The 17,967-nt window shown below is 44.7% G+C and overlaps 1 protein-coding gene across 1 annotated transcript in view; it reads right to left on the bottom strand.

Moving 5' to 3' along the window:
- Positions 1–1,106: 1,106 nt before the first annotated feature.
- The window catches only part of ATAD3A (ATPase family AAA domain containing 3A), a 100,513-nt gene continuing 83,652 nt past the window's right edge, over positions 1,107–17,967 (bottom strand). The window contains exon 16 of the mRNA XM_040428041.1: positions 1,107–1,655. Coding sequence (XP_040283975.1) covers positions 1,476–1,655 — 180 coding nt within the window. The 3' untranslated portion in view covers positions 1,107–1,475. The remainder of the gene's footprint in view (positions 1,656–17,967) is intronic.

The raw sequence follows: 17,967 nt of genomic DNA, 5'->3' as shown, positions 1-17,967 counted from the left end.
GTCTGTAAGGATGAGCTTCTTCTGTATAAGAAGTATACCCCTTCATAGCTTTGTACTGCAAAATCAGCTCTTCGACACAGAATTGGAAAAGCAGATACATTACAGAGTTTGGGCAATAGATGTGATCAGTCCAATTATGCCATGGTTAGAACATGTGGAATCTCCCCTATGTACACATTTGGGGGCTTTTTTTTATTATTATTGCACTGTACTTATTTTTAGCTAAAAAAAATAATCCGTTTTTCAATTGGTCTTTAGTAAAAATTTTGAGCCCCTTTTTCTATACAGCCTTGAGATTCTCTAGTAGCAGGCACTGTATTTTTACCTTGTTCCGTCAGGCAGCTCAGCTGACGGCTCCTTATTGCTGACCTTCTAAACACTCATTATAGCTCAATTCTCATCTTACTGATAAGACTGTGGCTTAAATAAGTGTTTATGACCTTTTAGTAATTTAGAGAAGGTTTATCACATAACGGGCACAAAGCGAAAGTACAATTCACACAGCTAGACAAACAGTTAAACGGGTTTTCGGAAATGTTGATACTGATTATCTATCCTCAGGATAGGTCATCAGTGTCTGATCGGTGGGAGTCAGACACCTGGGACCCCCGACGATCAGCTGTTGGAGAAGTCACTGGCGCTCCTGTTAGCGGGCCTTCTCCCTGCTTACAAAGAACAGTGCCGTACATTGTATAGCGGCTGTGCTTGGTATTGCGCTAAGCCCCATTGAAGTGAATGGGGCTGAGCGCGATACCAAGCACAGCCGCTACACAATATACGGCGGTCAGCTTGGTAAGCTGCGAGAAAACTTCAGCGCTGACAGGAGTGCTGGTGCCTTCTCAAAAAGCTGATCGGCGGGAGTCCCGGGTGTTGGACTCCCACCAATCAGATACTGATGGCCTATCCTGAGGATAGATCATCAGTATCAAAATATCAGAAAACCCCTTTAACCCTTTCCCACAGAATGGCTGAATAATTTTAATAAAGATCAAGTGAAAATACATTTTTAGCCCAAAATGAGTAAAATGCCCGCGATGGTGTACATAGCCTTTAGGTCCTACTGGGCAGCACACTACATACACAGAATAATAAAGAACTCTGGACAGCCGAGTTCATCATCTTTATATATATACGCATGTAACAATGACATATTCTCTACATTCACCAAGAGATCACTTTTCTGCAGCAGCTTCACTCAGGTTTAAAATGATCGTCGGACATTTTTAGACATTAATAATTATGGGTACCCTAAAACAAGTAAAAAAATTATAAAGACAAGTTCATTAGGGAATGAATGGTGAAGATGATATGGCGGTTTCCTGAATGGAAGAACTGTAGCCTCTGCCGGACTGTAACCTCCTGGACTAGGAGGCGGCCATTGCTCCACTTTGTCCTCGCAGATATAGGCTATGTGCAGTGATAGGCAAATCTCGTGTGTCACGAAGCTGAGGCCCTTGAGTGGCCACCTAGACCTTTCATACAGGTGTCCCCTCCAAATGAGGAATGAGAGGGTTTCTTCCAGGCTCCTTCCCCTCTTCCTTGCCCTCTGCTTTCAGCCATTCCATCTTCTGTTGGTGCTGCCGGATAGCATCGGCCACGCGGGCATCAATCATGGCTTCTGTCAAAACACCATCTTCTGAGGCATATGCTGCAGCCTGGAATACATACGATATAAATGGTTACATAACCATATAGACAACATATATAGGACAGACACCTTAGGCTGTGTTCACATCTGCATTGGATGCTCCATTCTGAGCCTGTCACAAATTCGGTCACATTTGCATGCAGCCCTATTTTTACGGTAACCATGACAGAACCAAATAGACCCCAATAAATGTCAAAGCGGTCCTTCGGGGACCACATGTGATGGCTCCAGCACGCCATCATTTTCCTATGATGGAACCGAAAAGCGGAAATGACAATGTGAACCCGATCTGATGCAGTCTTGGGCATGTGTCACGGAGGAGTGCCCTGGCGAGATGCCCATCAGCTGCTTGAAGAGGCAGCGGTGCTACATGAGTGCCGCAGCCTCTCGGTCACATGGACTAGGCACAGTTCAGTCCAATTCAAGTGAATGGGGCTCAGCTGCAATACCAAGCACAGCCGCTATATAAAAGGACGGTGTCATACTCTGAAAGCTGCGGAGACCATGGTGCTCACTGGAGCGCCATAGACTCCTCGAACAGCCGATCGGCAGGAGTGACTGAGGATAGGTCATCGGTACTACTCAGACAATCCCTTTAAAAGGTGAACTCAAATGAAGCATGCTTTGATGCAGAAACTGGACGGCCACAATCCCCATTCAAAAGAAGAGGGACAGTCGCAGAAATTTTTGCAAAAAATCTGCCATGTGTCAATCCACCCGCAGGGCAGACATAGATGAGTGCGTTCAATGTGAGAAACTCGCTGCGTGTTGAAGTGTGAGTTTCCATTCTGACCTCCGCTCCTCTGCCGTCAGTGTAATTCAGTAGATACAGGTCTAGCAGGGACACACAGCACTATAAAGCATTATAATGCTGCGCGATTCTGTCAGAGGAGCGGCGGTCAGAACGGGAACTCGCACTGCAACACGTAGCAAGTTTCTTGCATTTAACATGCTCGCCTTTGGCCTTAAAGTAGTTCGCCAATTTGGACAATCTCTACATGTTCGAATGGTCCCCCTGCTGGAACCTCCAGTGATCTGTGGGGAATCCTGGCAGTTCAGTTTCATTGCAGCACCACCATAGGGGAAATGAAGCATTACACAGTGCCCACTCAACTCAATCAATCGTCTGTGTAATGTAGACAAGGACAGGTCCTCCAGAGCAAGAGACAATCTTGGCTGCTCTCTAGTCTGGACTATAGATGAGGATCTGGAACAAAAGACCTCTCTATTAAACCAGAATTCCCTAAAAGAGCGCATGGAAATTATTTTTGTAAATCCCAGCTGCAGTAGGTGCAGCTATAGAGCGCACGGTTATGTACAGCTGTATCACACTGCACACTATATGTAAGTGGGGACCATCGGAAATGTAAAGAAACCCCAGAAAAACCACTGCGATGTCTTAAAGCTAGAGATGACCTTCAAGGGGCAGCACATGTCTTTTCTCTCTGGTATTTTTTGGATTATATGTGTCATGCTCCGCCCCCTCTGGCCCTGCACTTGGGATAACACAGTATCAGTTTTTCCTGAAGTGTTCCTTCAAGGCTACGTTTATATGGCGTCACAGTATCTGCCTCATTTTTCAATTTCAGTGCCGGACAGCCGCTCACGGTCAACCCCAAATGAATGGAGCTCAATCAGGAGCAGACTCCAGCTGCAGTTTTTTCCCATGGTGTCCGCAAGGAAAGAGCGCCAAGAATGGACATGTCTATTCCTGGCACAGTCTAGAAAGCCACACATATATAGTCCGCAACTGCATGAACGGTGGTGTAGACTCCCATAGAAAACAATGGGAGGTGGTTTCAGCGCAGACACCATGCAGTTCTCGGCGTGTAATAATCTGCAATGTGAACATAGCCTAAAATTATGACCGTTTTCTCCGGCTGCAAAGTTATCATTTCGATAACAACTGATCACAGGGGGGTCTTAGCAGCATGAACTGAACCCCGGGGGACAAAAAAAGCGGGGTCCACAGAAGGATGTGATGACCCTTTTCAGTCCCATTGTGAAGTGCGGACGTGAGACATACGACCCTTTAATCAGTATCTAACTGCGGCACATTTATACTGAAATAACAGTCGCTGCAAGAAAACGGAGAGGAATGATTTGTGCAGATCTCCCCTCACTTCATCATGTAAATGACGGTGTCACAGGAGGATTCAGCGCCTGCTGCTCGCCCCGTCCCCCCATGAATCATTCCAGGTCAAAAGCTATTATTTAATATGGAAATAAAAGTGTCACCCACCCAGCCCTCCGCAGCCTGCGGAACAATGGAGAAAACATAACCAGGACGGCACGGACCACCCTAAAATGGTGATCTCCAATCTTGTGGAACTACAACTCACAGCATGCCCTGAGAGCCAGATGCTGGGAGTCGTACTTCTGTAACACAAATTGAAAACCATCTAAAAGAAGGACTATAAATACAGGCTGCGGCACCCTACAAATTTGACATTTTACTTACACTGCTTCGGGAAAAGTGAGTCACCATTACAGCTACTAGGGGGTCTTTACCCAGCTTTCCCAGACCCCTGAATGGTGATAAGCTGCATCAAGCAGTGATACAAGGTGAGGGAGTCTAGGAAAGCATGGTGACATACGCTGGCTGTAGTATGGATGACCATTGTAATGTAAACTACTCATCTTAAAGGGGTTATCCTAGGATTGATGTAAAAAATGAAAATTAGACAATATATAGTAGGTGACAATCTCTAACAAAGCTTGAACCAGCCCTTTACACATTTCTCTGCTAGATTTATTTTAGGCTGGCAGCTCAGAGGGAACTGGCACAGCTTCTTATAGAAGATATAGCTGGTGTCAGATGAAGATTTCAACTAGGCATGTGCGACCTTCTCAGTGAGGTGGACAAAGAAGGAAAAGAACAAACAGCAGGTGGCGCTATGCTGACATTATATTGAATAGCTCACTGGCTAGATCAAATTTTTAATTACATGAAACTACGAAAGTATTCAGATCCAGGTGCTGGGTTGAAAAATTTAGAATATTTTTAACCCAATTTATTCTCCCCTCCAGGAGTAATTTACATGCCATATTATGCTACCATGCATTATGGTCCTTAAAGGAGTATTGTTACCCTGTCCAATCATTGCTGACAATGTCATTGACATGGGAATGGTACCACCCACTGGGCAATTTATTCATACATTTCCAGAAGGAATAATAGAGCAATGGCACAATAGAAAAGATGCTCCAGAATTGTTTTTCCATGGAAAATGCAAGTATTTTCTAAGAGTACTTTCACACTAGCGTTTTTCTTTTCCAGTATTGAGTTCCGTCCTAGGGGCTCAATACCGGAAAAAAAACTGATTAGTTTTATCCTAATGCATTCTGAATGGAGAGCAATCCGATCAGGATGTATCAGCTCAGTAACTGTACGGTTTTTGGATGGAGAAAATACTGCAACATGCTGCGGTAGTTTCTCCGTCCAAAATTCTGGAACACTTGCCGAAATGCCGGATCAGACATTATTTTACAATAAAATGCATTAATGCCGGATCCTGCCCTAAGTGTTCCGGAAAAACAGATCCGGTTTTGCAGTCTGCGCATGCGCAGACTTTTACAAATGTGAAAAAGATAAATACCGTATCCGTTTTTCCGGATGACAACCGGAGAGACGGATCCGGTATTGCAATGCATTTGTGAGACGGATCCACATCTGGATCAGTGTATAAATGGTATCCGTTTGCATACAAATTGCTGGATCGACGGAACTGCCTGCCGGAATCCAGCCACGCTAGTGTGAAAGTACCCTAAATCAGACAGGTCAGGAGAGGTGACCGCCCTCTTTAAGGCTACATTTACACATAGATGGTAATCGAGCCCGGCTTGTCAGGGTGGATACCTCTAGGACTGCATTAGACCCATATTTCAGCTTGATTTCCCATTTGAATGCATTTCTTCATACTGAGAGCCAATCTCCAGAATGATGAACATGTCACATCACCATGCACAGACTGTCTGGCGGGTCTGCTGACACTTCCACTCTCAGTGGGATAGTTTTCGTTAATATGTCTCCCATTATCTTAGCGTCTCTCTTCACTTCTCCTAATGTCAGTGGAGTGGGGGGGCTCCTGCTGACTGTGTGCATTCAGCTTCGGGTCACGAATGATACAGAAATGAAGTGACAAGTCTTTCCAAGCTGAAAATAGGTGTTTGTACCCAGTGTAGTGTATCGGTGTGATGTGTGTCACTTTTACGGGCTGCACATCTTCTCTACCTTCACAATGGCTGCAGCAAGAACATGAGAAAAGGTGAAGGACCGAGGAGCTGAAATGGGCTCAAGTAGCACCATACTGCATTCAGACATTGGGAACGGTCAGGGAAGTGACTACTGAACTCTACTGGTCTATGTCAGAGACAACACATAGAGTTAGACCAGGTGCTAAGAGTCCGCTGTCCATCCGAATTAGATGGTGGGGTGGCTGAGCTGGAGGAGTGCACCATCAGCACTTTTCTCCAATCATTGGGCATGTGATTCATAGTGCTCCTACATAACCTTCAATTCTAGCTCTTGAGGGACATTAAGCTGCAAGAAAAAGTAAGTGAACCCTATGGCATTTCCTGGATTTCTGTATTAACTGGTCTGAATGTTATCAAAGTCACAATTATAGACGTACAATAAAAAAAACAAAAAACTAGTAACACACACCACAAACAGTTTATTAGACCCATGCACACAACCGTATCTGTTTTGCACTCCGCAAATCGTGTATCCACAAAATACGGATGTTGTCTGTCATAAATTCTTGAAATCATGACTCACCAGGTCATGATTTCAACAATTTATGACAGGTCCGTATGCCGTCCGAAAATGGTTTTTGTGGACCCACTGACTTTAACGGTCCATGGTCCACATTTTGCGGACACCCGCCTCCGTATGTCCTTTCTGCAAAAATATAGAACATTCTGTAAAAAGAAAGAACATGTCCACAGACCCACTGAAGTCAATGTGTCTGCAAAAAAACGTGGATGCAACACGAATGGTATCTGTATTTTGTGGATACACAATTTTCGGACCACAAAATACATACGGTCGGGTGTACTGAGGTCTTCTTGTGCACACTGAGTAAACATCTGCAGTGAAGGGAGAAAATTAAGTGAACCTCTGTGTCAATTAAGTATCCAAGAGCTAACTGGCAAATGTTAATGTGAGATTTAAATTGCAGGTTTTAATCCTGGGCTGGAATCATGTGCCGAATGTATGTCACATGAGGATGGAAGTACCGGCCAGTGCGGCATCTTAGATAATACCTTTAAGGACATATGATTGGAACAGGTGTTTTGTCCATGAAATAAAGGCACACAAAGCCTGGTTACTGTCAAATCTGGTCTTCTAAAGAATCATTGGTTAGTGAGAACTTTCAGAATACCTCAGAAGGTGTGTTATGGAGACACATACAGGCTACAAAAGCATTGCTAAACACCTGTACAATCTACATGAATCCATGGTTAGACAAATTATCTACAAATGAAGAAATTCAGGACTGCAACTTCACAAAAGGGTGTCCAGTTAAAAGGGTTGTGTCAAGTTTTAAAGTTATCCCCTATCTTTAGTACATGGTGATATCGAACAGATTGGAGGAGGTCGGACACCTGGAAGAGAACGGGGCGTCTTGTTTCCCTGGCCTGTTGGGGTGGCAGGTCGAGCACGCACCCTACTGCTTAGATCTAACTCTATGGGACTACCGAAGACAGTACATGTGTTCAAAATTTTAAAAAACACTGAGCAAAAATGGCGTTCATGGAAGGGCACCACAAAGGGAGCTGCTGCTGTCCGTATTTCTAGTTCACAGAAACACGGTTCCATTCCACCCATATCTTATCCATCCCAAAACAAACTTGCGTTTATACTGCCCCCTACGTACAGGGACATGGACCTAGAATAGTAAGAAGAAATGCCCTTAACATCCATCGAATAAAGTCCTACACCTTACTGAATTCTATAGAAAGGTAATACACATCAGACCTCTAGATCCTAACCAATAATTCCACACTAGAGATAGGGCCCCGGGCAACTGGGCTTTTTTGGACTATTCATTCCAAGCTATGTTGAGATACTGAAGACCCTGAAGGGGTTAATGAGGGAAAGATGAGCTGTGCAGGCAGTAAAAGTGAACACATGCTGAAGCTAATGAAGCCCCATTTCTATTCATGAATGCTGGGGAAGTTGGAGCATTCACATTCGACAGCAATTCTGTGTAAGCCGTTTGACTCCGGCAGCTGGCAGGTGAATGCCCACCCTCCCCACAAAATGCCTTCTTGAGGGATTTTCCAGAGCAGCGGCTGTGTAATGTAGATTAAATGGAAAGGGAGAGTTCTCCCTCCTCTCATCTCCGGCTGAAGGTCATAGGAACGAAGAGAAGCATTCAAGGAACATGAGAATACCTAACAGGGTGGAGTACGGCGAGTCCAGAGGTTACGGGACCAGACCGCGGACTCCACTGACCAGTTAACGCTTGCAATGAACTATAGGTTGCACCCGGATGAGAGTACCGACGTGGGGACCACCGAGTCATGGTTTCATACAAAAAATGAACCATTTCAATTGTTTCATAGGAAACCAGGTTGGAAGAACGTTCCAGAATCTCCTTCCAGGTCTGAGGACAGGTGTCTGGCCGGCTTGAGTGAGGGGGACTTATCCCTGATCTTGGGTAGCTACAGAAACCACAGAATAATTTAGCACCATGGCTTGGTTATTAAGAGAGAAATAAGAAATTATTCAGTAATCGAACTCTAGTAAGGCTTAGGCTACTTTCACACTAGCGTTCTGCTGTCCGCTCGTGAGCTCCGTTTGAAGGGGCTCACGAGCGGAGCAGAACGCTTCCGTCCAGCCCTGATGCAGTCTGAATGGATGCGGATCCGCTCAGACTGCATCAGTCTGGCGGCGTTCAGCCTCCGCTCCGCTCGCCTCCGCACGGCCAGGCGGACAGCTGAACGCTGCTTGCAGCGTTCGGGTGTCCGCCTGGCCGTGCGGAGGCGTGCGGATCCGTCCAGACTTACAATGTAAGTCAATGGGAACGGATCCGCTTGAAGATGACACCATATGGCTCAATCTTCAAGCGGATCCGTCCCCCATTGACTTTACATTGAAAGTCTGAACGGATCCGCTCAGGCTACTTTCGCACTTAGAAATTTTTCTAAGTTATTAATGCAGACGGATCCGTACTGAACGGAGCCTCCGTCTGCATTAATATGATCGGATCCGTTCAGAACGGATCCGATCAAGCGCAAGTGTGAAAGTAGCCTTAGTTCACACACGCTTTTTTTTCCATAGACGTCTGGAAATAATTCCATGGATCGAAAAAAATAAAAAATAAAAGGACGTTTGTAGTGCGCTACCTAATTTCCCGACTTTCAGTGAACATCTGGCCACAGCATTTTTGTTTAAAAAAAATATAATAAAAAACAAGGCATTTTTCCCCAAAACACATTATGTGCGACTCCACCCTGACAGGGTCTCAAGCAATGGGAATAACCTGTATTGTTGTTATGTACGTCAAGGGGTACATTGACACCATCTTGAATGCATGCAGCTCGTTTGCAGTTTGATTTTAAAGGATATGACCAAGTAGGCAACTATTTGCAAACTATCTCCTACCGTTTTGGGTGCACAGCTACTATGCAGACCTATGCATCTCCTTGGTTACACACCACGGAAAAACATGCACTGTCTGATCCTGCAGCAATACTCCCTTTCCTATGACCCCTAGTTTACGTTCCTACTCTTCTCTTGGAGACATTTAGAGAGGTGTCTGAATGTGCATTAAATGCAATGATCACTAGACACATGGGGGACACAGCCAGCCCTCGGCATGATGCGCAGGCCTTGTACAGGATTAGAAAAACATGGCTGCTTTCTTTTAGACACACCTGTCCATGGGTTGTCCATGGCACTGCAGTATAGCTCCACTGAAATGGCTGCTCGTATGGCTGAGCTGCAGTACCAGACCCACCCTGTGGACAGGCGTGGTGCTGTTTTTCGAAAAAAGCGGCTATGTTTTGGTTGACTACATGTATTTGTATGATATGTCTGGTTTTGCTGTATCAAGCAGGGGCTTTAATAATCTCAAACCCTCTGAGTTCACAAAATAACTGCACCCCTTTACTACACATAATAGGGGACTACATAAAAAAAAAATATTATATATATATAAAAAATCTACCAAAACCAAACAATATCTGAACAAAACAAGGGGATATAAGAAAGTCGGCAGAAGTCTTCATTACTACCCAGCATGTAAATGGTGTTTTCAGTCTCAATTATTAATCGTGCGTTTAAAAATTAATTGCCATTAAACATTTACAAATGGCAAGGAGAAGCGCTGAAGGCATCCATTACATAGACACAACTGCATGTTTTTATCTAAAACTGAACAGAATCTGCAAAACAGCTGGAGGCCATTATGATGCTGAGCTTTATTCTGATCCAGCCCAGAGTAGTATCGCCTGATGGTTCAGTGGACAGAGGCAGTGATTATAGGACAGGTGAAAAAAAGAACACAAAGATATGCAAGTGTAAAACATATTGAATGTTATAGAACAAATGAGCCATAACCCATACCGGGTACTAGGGATTACCAACTCAAAAATATCACCAATTCCTGTCTAAACCACTTAGCTGCTGCCCCTCTGAGGTGTACGGTGTATTTCTATTTTACCTGGACCTTCACGGCACAGCTAATGGTACGATTGTTGTGTCGACCAAGGTGATTCAATAAACTGTGGCAGAAATATGCAAGAAAAACTTAAGGAACCGGATGAGTTGTCATCAAGAGAGGTCAACCAATGGCAGCTGGCCGGAACAGGTCTACTGAAAAAAGGCAATGCGTTTCAAGGGTTGGGCTAACTAAGCCTGTGTCACACCTCAAAATGCGCAGACTTTTCAGCCCTGTAGAAACTGCAGAATATGGAGAATATAAAGCCGCCATACATTTGAGATGTGTATCAGGTGGACATGGTAATTTCAGCAGGACCAGCCAACCATCTAATTTGTATAAGGGCCTTCGAACTCTGCTTTTGGGGAACATAACGATTGGGCTGTTGGATCTCAACATGCCCAATCCCTTTGTTCTTGGGGAGATAACACCAGTTGTCTGGCAGCAGCTCTATGTATAGATGAGGGAGAGATAGGAGTCTCCCAACAGTTATTTTATGGGTATGGCCAACTTACGCAAGTGTTTATTTTATGGGGTATAGAAAAAGGTGGGTGACAACACATATGGGGGAGCTCTACCAACGGCTATGTAAACCAAGTCCTTACCTGTGGAACGTAACAAGCACAAGGGAGAGCATACATACGGCCTTCCAGCTGTTCTAAAACTACAACTCCCACCATGCCCTGCTGTAGGTTGATAGCTGTAGGCTGTCCAGGCATGCTGGGAGTTGTCGTTTTGCAACAGCTGGAGGGCCGCAAGTTGAGCACCCCTGCTCTATGCAGATGTCATCCTTTTTTGGATTTGGACCCATTGCTGCTAACCACTGAGCCACCAATATGGCATCCACAATCTGCCTCGTTAAAGGGGTTCTGCAGTTTTTTTTAAACTGATGATCTATCGGCTGGATAGATCATCAGCATCTGATCGGCGGGGGTCTGACACTCGGGGGACCCCCGCCGATCAGATAGAGATAATCTATCCAGAGGATAGATAATCAGTTTAAAAAAACTGCAGAACCCCTTTAATGCAGGGAAATCTTCAGCTCCTGCATAACATGACAAACTTGGCTTCCGGGACAAATGGCTGCTATATTGGAGGTCATCCAGATTTCCCAGAAACAGAATATAATTCCTGAAGGCTAGGCATACCTTCACAACTTTTTTTTTAAATGCCTTACTGCCTCTATAATCAAATGCTGCAATATGACCCGATGAAAACTTTCTATGCATCTCCATGGTAACAGACGACAAACAAAACCCTGCAGTCAGAAAACCTCCATCTAATAATAATCAATCTTTTATTTCCATAACACCAACATATTCCAAAAACTGCAGCAAACCTGGGCCTTCTCGGTCCACGGGGCTGAGCTGCGATACCACACAAAGCCCAAGGACAAGCGGTGTCATTTCTGGCAGTATGAGGAGCGGACTCCCTTTTTTTTTCTAATCTCCTACAACCGCCTTCAGCACAAACTCCTTAATGACTGATATTTACTGTGCCTTTAATATGTCCTCAAACACGTCCAAGCGTGAAGAGGTTTATCTTCATCGAATGATTGACGTCAAAGCGACGCAGGTTTAAAAACTAGGAAAATCAAAACGTAAAAAAAAAAAAAAAAAAAAAAATAACCACGATACAGCAAAGACTCGTCAAGATTATTCTTCACTGCGTTTTAGCCACGCTCGTCAAGGTTATCCTGCGACTTTCTTCTCCACGCAGCACCATGCCCTTGAAATTTTCCATGTCAGCAAAGATAGGGCAAGGACTAGTGAGACCGGGAAGGGGGGGGGGGGGGGATATGGATTAGAAAGTCGCCATTCACCCTCAGGCAGCAACAAAAGGGTTAATTCCTCTATTTATTGGAGGTGCTGCAGTGTCTGGCTGCATTAACACCCGTGCTTAATACCTTTAAAGTGTTCATCCCTCACAAGTCATCACCAAACCCCTGCACCTCGCCGCCGAATACTGCGATGCTCTGCGCTTGGCTGCTTTTCTGAATGACTTTCTAAAAATAGCCAAGCTGCGGGGTCCCTGCCTGTCAGGGGAGGTGAAAAAGAGGGGGGGGGGGGGGTGTTGGGAATGGGAAGAGGAATGAGAAAAGATGACGGAGGAAGAGAGGGAGAGCGCGCGAGCGGTTGTCCCTGCTGAGAGCTGCTGGCGTACTAAAAACCAGCATCCCGCCTCATTCATATTCATACTTTTTATCTCCCCCCGCGGACACGTTAACCCATTTCCGCAGACTTGGCTGACAAAGCAAGTCTTGAGCCAAGCTGGAAGGCGAGATACCCTTTAACAAGGTTACCCTCTCAGCGGAGGACTAGGAGGGGAGGTTACAGTGACAGAGTTCCTGCGTTTACCAGGACAGATTCCGCTCGCTGCTGGACGCACAGGTGGCCATGTGTTCCGCGATTCTCTAGGAGCTACTAAATAATGCAGCATTTAGCGGCACATCTAGGTTCTCTCCGGCGTGGATATAAATTGGTGTAATCCATTACCTGCAGGTTTCGCACCCTGAACCTTTAATGCTCTTGAATTAGCAATATTAGAATCAACATCCTTTCCTACGATAACAAGACGCCATTTTAAGTAATGTCTATAAATCCCTACCTACATAGTGGATGCTGTAAATCTAGGAGGAAGGATAATGGTAGGGGGCTGATTTTTAGGGTTGGGCTCCTTATTTTCAAGAAAGGGAAAGAACAGATTTATCACGTCCTGCAATCCAGAATTACGACTTACAAGCTTAGCCTTTTTATATTTTTAGGTTGCTTTTTTCTTCACTTTTGTGTTTTTACCAGCGTTTGTTGCATCTGCTTTTTTGTGTTTAAAAAAAGAAGAAGCAAACTTTAAATGTTAGCTGAAGGTCTGTGGGAAATATGAAATAACGGACACAACTTTTTTTTGCTCTTAGCATTTTTGTTCCTTAGGAGGCATCTTTTCTAAGACGCAGCAGGCTGGAGCTCTTGGTGTTTTTTTAGGCATTTTCACACTACCTTCTCTATAAGGGAAAAACCCCATGAAGAAATCACAAGTGGGCAAACAAACTGCTAAATCCTTTTAAAATGCAAAAAATAAAAAAATTGATAGGTGCCCTGAAAAAATGCATGGGGTTATTCTGACAGATCCAAAATATGCCAGGGCAAATTTGTGTGTGCAGGAACCCATGCGAGTTTCACTCCCGATTTGTCATGGAGACTTTAAAGGGGTTCTCCAGGAATAAAAAATAGTAATAAATAAATAAATAAATAAATATTATTTTATAATAAATATATACAAATATTTTTCATTACTTAGACTGGCTTTTGTCTAGGGAGCAATCATTAGGAAAAATAAAATGGCTGCTGTCCTATTAGTACACACAAAACCTGTCCTAAATCACAAAGGAGGACAAGCGACTTCACCACAATGAGCCATAGTGCTGCCTCATCCTACTCTCTGCTCTGCTTGTCAGGAATCATGATCCTGAATACAGGTGAATCTCTGTGTGAATGGAGATGATGAGGATACATGAGGGGAGGATGAGGTGTGGCTAATGAGCAGCAGCACTTGTTTACAGTCTCCATTACCACAGTCTGTCCTGTCCGTCCTCTCTGTACTTCATGTCTCCTCATGAACTAAATTCCCCAGAGATTCAGCTAAAGTTCTTATCATCTGTATTCAGGATAATCCCTGACAAGCAGAGCAGAGAAGGGGATGAGGCAGCTCTTCACCTCAGTGTTGTGAAGTAACTTGTCCTCATGTGTGATCAGGACAGGTTTTCTGTGAACTAATAGGACAGTGGCCATTTTGTGTCCCCTGATGATTGCTCCCCAGACAAAACAAGCCATTATAAATAATCAAAGGTATTTGAGAATATATTTATAATAAAGTAATATTTAAGTATTTTCATTTTCTTAATTCCCGGAGAACCCCTTCAAGAAAAAAAAAAAAAAAAGTCCCAAAAAAAGAGTTGTAAATTCACTCCAAAAAATATAGAGCATTTCTAGATGCACCAAATTTAGCAAACAATGAGTGCTGGTTGCTAAATTTGGTGCAAAGTACTCCCAACTTTTTGCTTTGAAAAAAAGTCTCAAGCATATTAATACGCATGAGTTTTTCCATCCCCTTGATGAGCACACAGTGAATGGCAGGCCCTACTGGGCAGATTCCTGGTGGGTGGGTCACCCATCCTGGCCACTTTACATTGCATAATTTACTCTAACTGCCTAGTCTAGCGGCCACCTAAGTACACAGGATTCCTCCTCGAGTCCTGACGCTGGCCACAATCAGTGTTCTGTGTGGTTGGAACAAACATGGCAGCCTCTCACTTAGCTGTTGGTTCTGGCCCACCTCCAGTCTTCTGCCTGCGCCTGCCACACCACTCCATCTTGTAGATGGCCGAACAACCAGTCCAGCAGGCTCCAAGGCCTTTACTGACATGCATCTAGTCTCCAGACGTCCTCTAAGAAGCAGGCTGCCCTCCCGCTGGTGGACTGCACATGATTGGCCTCATGGCCTGGATGAGTCTGTGTCGATTACTGACAATTACCGACAGGCCTGGGCTAACCATATGCCCAGCCAGGCAGATTCCTGGTGGACCACTTTTGCAGTTATTACAGTGGGCAACTCAACATAGTTACCACTATGGCCAATCACAGTATGGGGCTCTTGGGTCTCCCGTCTGGCACATGTGCAGCAGACCTCTACTTTGCCATTTTATTAGTGAGGTGCCAGGTTCCAGTTTAAATAGTACTGTAACTGGACAGACACACTATAGTGCGCTATGAGGTGGGCAGCATGTGGTGGTAATAAAAAAAATACAATAAATTGCATCCTGCAGAGACTGTGCAGCTGGACTGAATGAAGCAAGGTCCCCGACACACATCTGCCATAATGCATAGGAGGTTCTACACACCAAGAACCCAGAAAGGGGAAGGGGGGGGGCAGCTTGAACTATAAAGAATATAGCCAAGGACACAACACCCTGCCTCTTTACTGCAGAGAAATAGGTCAGTGCTATATACCGTAAGTGAGTAATATAAATAGATTACAGTCAATGGATAAGTGAGCAGCCAGCGGAGACCACAGACAGTATACGTGAATCACTGATGTGCACACTCATGAAAGACACTTGTTGGGGAGGCGACTAGGAGCAGGGGGCATAGCATTAGGTACTCTGCGTTCCTACATCCACGGGCGGATTGGCCATAGACCTTGCAGGGAAATTTCCTGGTGCCCAGGGCGCTGCCTGAGCCCTCCTCGCTGCCGGAAGTTTCTGGGGATGTATTTTGTCATGGGCTGTGGTATTTGGCTCTGTTGGGGTGGTATAATGTGCCACAATATGGTATTGCTGACCCTGCCTACTTGTGTTGGCCCTGCCTTCCATCAATTTGGAGCCACTGCAAAAGGGCCACTTTTAGTTTATTTTTTCCAGGGCCACTTTAAGTTCCCAGTCTGCTCCTATCTCCATCCCATCACTGAGGTCACTTCGCCATGCATTGCCACCAGACCACCACTGCTTTTGTACGCTCTACTGCTCTGGTTCCTGAGTGAAAGATATGGTGCTTCAAGAAAGCTAGGGATTCGGTCTTATCTTCTGTCCGATAAATGCAAAATTGTCTAAAATTTGCTATTTATGCATGGAAGACAGTTATAGAGTAGACTATTAATAATTTCCCTGCACAAACAGCAACCTCTTAGCATTATGTAGGCCTACGTATTATTTATTTGAATTAATGCAACTTTCATACTCCTCCTTGGTTAAAAACACTCCTTCAAAATGCTAAGAGGAGTATTTTTACTCTTCTGAAAAAAAATGTAGAGTGACCTCTGCATGCTACCTCTCCACTGAAATGGATAGAAGCCAAGAAAAAGTGTCATACACCAATACAGGGGACGCTATTAGGCCTGGTTTCATTCTGTAGTTGCACCCATGAACTGCGGATCTGCTGCAGAGGCTACAATGTCAGGAGGAGAAAAAAAAAAAAAAAGGCTTCTCACAATCAAGCAAATACTGACAAAAGGCAAGACGGCCTGCGGGGAGAGTCAATGCAAACGCTTTCATTCAATGCAGTAGCATTGAGGACTCCTGCTCCCTGGCCCTCGCTAATGCAAATGGTTATCCACCCAGCGGAGATAATGGTCTTGAAACACTGCTCTGCAGTCATTTTCTGCAATTTGTCACACAGGCTCAGCAGCCTGAGCTCAATCGGGCGTCACGGCAGCGTTTTGCGCTCCCTCTCCCTTTTTAATACAATTATTTAGTTCTACATTTCTCTAGAAGAAACAAGAAAACATGCAGAAATAATGGGAAAAGCTGCGATCCAACAGCAAATAGATTCTAATTAAAGTGACACGCACAGGCCTTTTGTACAGGCTTGCCAGAGAGTAGAATGCTAGAGGTAGTCGCCACCGCCGCAAACATTACTCAGACACGCGAATTCAGATTGTAAGGTCCTACCATCCCTGGAAGGAATAGGATATGCTCTTCAAAGATGTTACAATGATACAGTTTTCCCTCAAGACTGTGGCATCCTCTTAGGTAAAGGGTAGAAGAACACCTAAAATGTTATTTTATATTTCATAATTCAGTAGTATAGGTGATAATAGTGAACCCTGCAATATATTTTTTTAATGAAAAGTGTCTGTTCCTATACCTTTTTCCCTCCCCCTTACCTCTGCACTGATCACAGTCTCTAAAATGACTGAGCAAATCCATACGAGGAAGTGAAATGTGCACACAAACCATTAAAGTTTATGGGGAGGCAAGGAAGAACTACAGAGACAAGACGCGTCTGCAGCTACTACTGGGCGATTTCTCTCTCCCCGAGCTGGATTAGCAGGTGAACTATTAGGCCCCTTTCACACGAGCGAGTTTTCCGCGCGGGTGCAATCCGTGACGTGAACACATAGCACCCGCACTGAATCCTGACCCATTCATTTCAATGTTACTGTGTACATGAGCGGTTTTTCACGCATCAGTTCTGTGTTGCGGGAAAAACGCAGCATGTTCTATATTCTGCGTTTTTCATGCAGCCCTGGCCCCATAGAAGTGAATGGGGCTTCAGTGAAAAACGCATTGCATCCGGAATTAAGTGCGGATGCAATGCGTTTTTCACTGATGGTTGCTAAGAGATGCTGTTTGTAAACCTTCTGTTTTTTATCACGTGCGTGAAAAACGCATCAAAACGCATTGCACCCGCGCGGAAAACACTGAACGCAATCGCAGACAAAACTGACTGAACTTGCTTGCAAAATGGTGAGAGTTTCACGGAACGCATCCGGACCTAATCCGTCACGCTCGTGTGAAAGAGGCCTTAGGCCGCTTTCACAAACTCAGTGTTTGATCGGTGCCTGATCTCCGTGTAGCCTCCACAACTGGTTTTGACTCACAGTCACGGATGGAAATCACTGACCAAACACTGATTGTGTGAAAGTGGCTTTACCCAGCTCTGGGGTGAAATAAATCACTCCCACTAAGCTGCAGCTCCGTCTTCCATGTCCGGATCTGATCAGTGAATTCAGAGACAGTTTATTACAATATATTACACAGTTGACTTCAATAGGACGGCTCCTTCCGATTCAAGCGAGTAGGATGGAGCCGTCCCATTGAATGGAATGTGGACAGTGGAGCTGTAATTACACCTGCTCTCGATGGTAAGCAGGTAA

This window comes from Bufo bufo, chromosome 1 (assembly GCF_905171765.1).
Source record: "Bufo bufo chromosome 1, aBufBuf1.1, whole genome shotgun sequence".
Taxonomy (NCBI): domain Eukaryota; kingdom Metazoa; phylum Chordata; class Amphibia; order Anura; family Bufonidae; genus Bufo; species Bufo bufo.
This window is presented reverse-complemented; position numbering and strand designations above follow the sequence as displayed.